The sequence below is a fragment of the Chrysochloris asiatica genome, unplaced genomic scaffold (assembly GCF_000296735.1).
Source record: "Chrysochloris asiatica unplaced genomic scaffold, ChrAsi1.0 scaffold00066, whole genome shotgun sequence".
Taxonomy (NCBI): Eukaryota; Metazoa; Chordata; class Mammalia; order Afrosoricida; family Chrysochloridae; genus Chrysochloris; species Chrysochloris asiatica.
This window is the reverse complement of record NW_006408584.1, coordinates 9,722,508-9,726,809: the sequence shown is the minus strand read 5'-3', so window position 1 is coordinate 9,726,809 and position 4,302 is coordinate 9,722,508. Positions and strand designations below refer to the sequence as shown.

Below are 4,302 nucleotides of genomic sequence, written 5' to 3'. Positions count from 1 at the left end.
CTGGAGAAGGATATCATGTTTGGTAAGGTGGAGGGTTAGAGAAAAAGAGAAGACCCTCAACGAGATGGATTGGCCAAGTGGCACCATCGATGGACTCAAATGTGGCAACAGTAGTGAGGTTGGCCCAGGATCAGGCAGTGTTTCATTCTGCTGTGCATAAGGTCACTATGAGTCGGTACCAACTCAGTGGCACCTAACAACAACAACAATAATATCTAAAAATAGTCTAAATGAAGATTTGGTTCTTTAATCCTCCACCACAATGGATTTTCATTTATTTCTCAACTGATAAGCTCTTATGAAATAAAAAAGTGGTGAAGTACATCATTTAACAAGTCCATTTAACAAGTTCAAATTAACAAGTCCATTTAAGAGAACACAGCAGCATTGGTGACTGCAATGTAGGTCAAAAGACAAAAATAACAACCCTTCAAATGTATTTCTAATAACACCCATCGCATATTACTTTGGCAGTCTGTTTATTCACCTTCAGAAAGAAAGTTAAACATTAGACAGAAGGGTATGGCATCATTAAACCGCGAACACAAGGTCAGCAATTCAAGTTCCCTATTCGCTTTACAGGATAAAGATGAGACTTTCTGTTCCCAGAAAGATTTATAGCCTTGAAAACTCTAAATACAGGGTTGCTAAAAATTGGAAATGACTCAACAGCACTTAACAAGAACAGCAGATAGTATCAAATAATAAAAACAGGTTATATAACTGTTTACACACAATAGTCAAAATTTTAGGGGGGCTAAAAGAAATTATTTTATAAATAAACCCAAATAAAGCCTGGAAGGAAATAACAAAATATTTTACACAGTTCTTTGACTGGAGGAATTTCTAATGATTTTTATTCACTTGTTGATATTTTTACGCATTTTCTAGAATTTTCTATAAAGAAACCATTTTTTAGCCAATGGGGAGACATATCTTTAGAAGCATTATTTAGATTCAACTTACTGTGAACAAAGATTTCTCACTTTTTGAGGTGTTGATGTGCTATCTCAAAATAGCATCAAAAAGCAAATGAAAATATAAAATATGAGTTAAATGTATCTGAGCTGCTTTACAATTTTTTTCAATGCTGTACTACTGGTTTCCAGGTTTAAATTTTAATGCAGAATACTTCATTGGTCTGTGTCACACAGGTAATAAGGAAATGTCAACATTAAATATGTAACTTTCAGGGACAAATTTTTTTTTTAAAAAAAGACAAAGAAAGAATAAGGACACTACCTTGGCATTGTGTATTAAATGTTTATCTGAACTACAATCTCAAATATAATGTTTGTTAAACATATTACCCCGTAAAATTTATTACCACTAAATAATATTGCATCAAAATTGACTAAAAAGTGAATTTAAGAAATGTTTAATACACTTTTAGTATAAAGTATTCAGTCTGATGGAATATCTTTATTTTTCAAATATTATTTTCTTAGTTTCTATACAGATGGAATCTCCTTACTGCTGCATTTTAATGAGCCTTACAAAAATTACTGTAGAGTGGCATTTTAAAGATATTTTGTTGCACTAAAACTGTAATATGGTGCTGTAGATCAGCAGTGGACTGTTAACCATAAGGTTGGCAGTTCAAACCCATCAGCTGCTCCTCAGAAATCCTATACAGGGTTGCTATGAGTCGGAATCGACTCAATGGCACTTAACAACAATAAAATTGTAGTAGTAAAGTTAGTGAACACGATGTGTGAAAAAACATAATTAAGTGATTAATATTTTTGTCCAAGAACAAACAACAGAAATACAATGCATGCCTTTTAACAGGGTAAATATTACAATTACTTTCATCACTGGAAGAAAATTCTCTTTTGATCGTGTAACAATGGTACATTAAAAAGAAATTGTCTTTGCTCTAAATTATGTAGAATAAATTAAACTTAAATTGTATTCTATTAACCATTGAGAGTATTTCTGTAAATATGTTGTTGTTGTTGTTGTTGTTGTGTGCTGTGGAGTTGGTTCCGACTCATAGCCTCCCTGCACAGGGTTTCTGAGGCTGTAAATCTTTATGAGAGCAGAACTCCTCATCTTTCTCCCATGGAACAGCTGGTGGTTTTGAACTGCTGACCTTGCGGCTCGCAGCCTGATTCGTAACCACTACGCTACTAGAGCTCCTTTCTGTAAATATTGTTATCTTGAAATAAAGTTTTAAAAAAAGGAAAAAAAAAAAAAAGCATCAAAAGTGAAAACTTTAATTTCTCTGAATCAAAAGACAAAATTTCTCATAAAATATGCTGGAAAAATTTACTGAAATAATTTCAATTCTAAACACAAGTAATTTCAAAGTTTTCATAGACTTGGTCAAAATTAGCTTAAACATCAAATTTATAATAAATTATTTTATCTTAAAGGAGACAGTAAAATTTAAACCTGTTATACAAAAAATTAAATATTCATAATAATAAAATATGCACATATAACACATGCATGTATGTTAAAGGAAAACCGTTTTAATTTAAGGCTTAAGAAAAGAGATGAGACATTTAAAATCTGATTTAGGAGATTTTGTTGTACTACAGGATATCTGAGAGATGGCATACAATACAAAAAGTAAAATACAACAAACTTTTTAATATATTTATTATTCTAATACTTCAGAAACTTTTACTTACTGCATGTTTCAGTGTGCACATCTCATAAAGGACACAACCCAGAGCCCAAATGTCACTAGAGAAGAAAAAAATGAGAAATTTCCGAAGTTTTAAAAACTTTTTTTCATTTAAAAGAAACAAAAATTGTATGGAAATACTTTGGAAAACCATGTGCTGTATATACACTTTCTTCCATAATCAATAACAAAAGCAGTCACTCTAGATTAGAAAAGTAATGTCACACAATTATTTTAAAGTTTCATCAGAGCTATGATTCCTTAGAAGCCAAAGAAAGCAAAAACTATCACTTCTGAAATCTGAACTTAATGAAAATCCCAAGGTTCTCTTTGGTCTAATACAAACTTGTAACCTCCAAAATATAAAGTTCAACTGAAAAAAAAAAATTAATATAGTTAAGTTATTCAATAACTTGTGCATATTACAAATGGCACAGGATAACAAAAAACATTACACTAATGACCTTATTAATGAAATATTTTTAAATCTGACATTTAAAAAAATCTGAATTATAAACAGCAAAATCAATGATGCTCATCTACTACATTTTTAAAAACACTCCCCGAACTTAATTTGATATAAAAATCTCCAGAGTATCAAATCTATTTTTAATTTAAAGACAAAGATTGACATTTTAAAAGTTGAATTATCTAGAAGAGACCAAAAAAAAAAAATTATTAAAATGTTACATTAATTTAGCTCAGAGGAAATGCTTCTATCCTTTCAGATAGCCACTAATAGAACTCCTATGAACTATACTGATCTTTTCACTATAATCTAAATTGATGAAAACAATATATTGCTAAAATGATAACCTCAGCCTGTGTTGCTCACATTTGAAATATACTTCCTTCCCTTGCCCTCAAAATCAAAGGACATAGCAATCATGAATATGTACACTATTAACAGTTACTCCTTTATTCCTTTTAGCTTATATGAGTGCCTTCAAAATTTAAGTCAATTTTTCTTGGTTGGAACTTTCCCATTAGAATGAGATAAAGGATAACTGGAATTCAATGGTAAGATTTCTCTTACCATTCATATCTTCAATGTTAGTCATAACACTGTTTAGTAATAAGGAATATAAGCTTAGCTTGGATACTGATTTCATCACCTACTACTAGGCTGAGGGACTTCAAATTAAACTCTATCTCTTTCACATATAGTTTCATTCTAAGGAAAGGAGGAATGAATGATCAGTGCCAACAACTTACATGTTATTGTGATGATTAAGAGTTAAGGCATACAGAGCATTCAAAACTCTGTCTGCTGGAAAGGGAGAGCAATACATAAGAAGGGGATGGGGAGTGGAAGAACAAGGAAGATAGGAGAAAACTTAGGGAGGTTTACATGAGCTAAATGGGATAAACAGTAATGTATACTCAACTTTGGAAAAACAGGGCTCTGTGATACAGAGATCAAGACATAGTCTGAATTGGTTGAAGAGGAGAAATAATGTTAAGGTGCTTCACTGTCTTGTGGATATTTGTTTTCCTTGCCTACTACTGTAAAATAAATATTTAAGTGGGATACAAAAGAATATTGGGATAGATGATTACAGAAAGCTTGTTCACCATCTTCAACCTATAACTGATTGGAATAGCTAAAAGGGTATTTGAATTTGCCCAGGGAAATAGACTTCTTGTTAAGTCTTTGTAGAGTATGG

The 4,302-nt window shown here is 31.5% G+C and overlaps 1 protein-coding gene across 1 annotated transcript in view; it reads right to left on the bottom strand.

Moving 5' to 3' along the window:
- The window catches only part of LOC102829195 (serine/threonine-protein kinase Nek1-like), a 277,499-nt gene that overhangs the window by 258,809 nt on the left and 14,388 nt on the right, over positions 1-4,302 (bottom strand). The window contains 1 exon segment of the mRNA XM_006864548.1: positions 2,640-2,694. Within this exon segment, the coding sequence (XP_006864610.1) occupies positions 2,640-2,694 (55 nt within the window).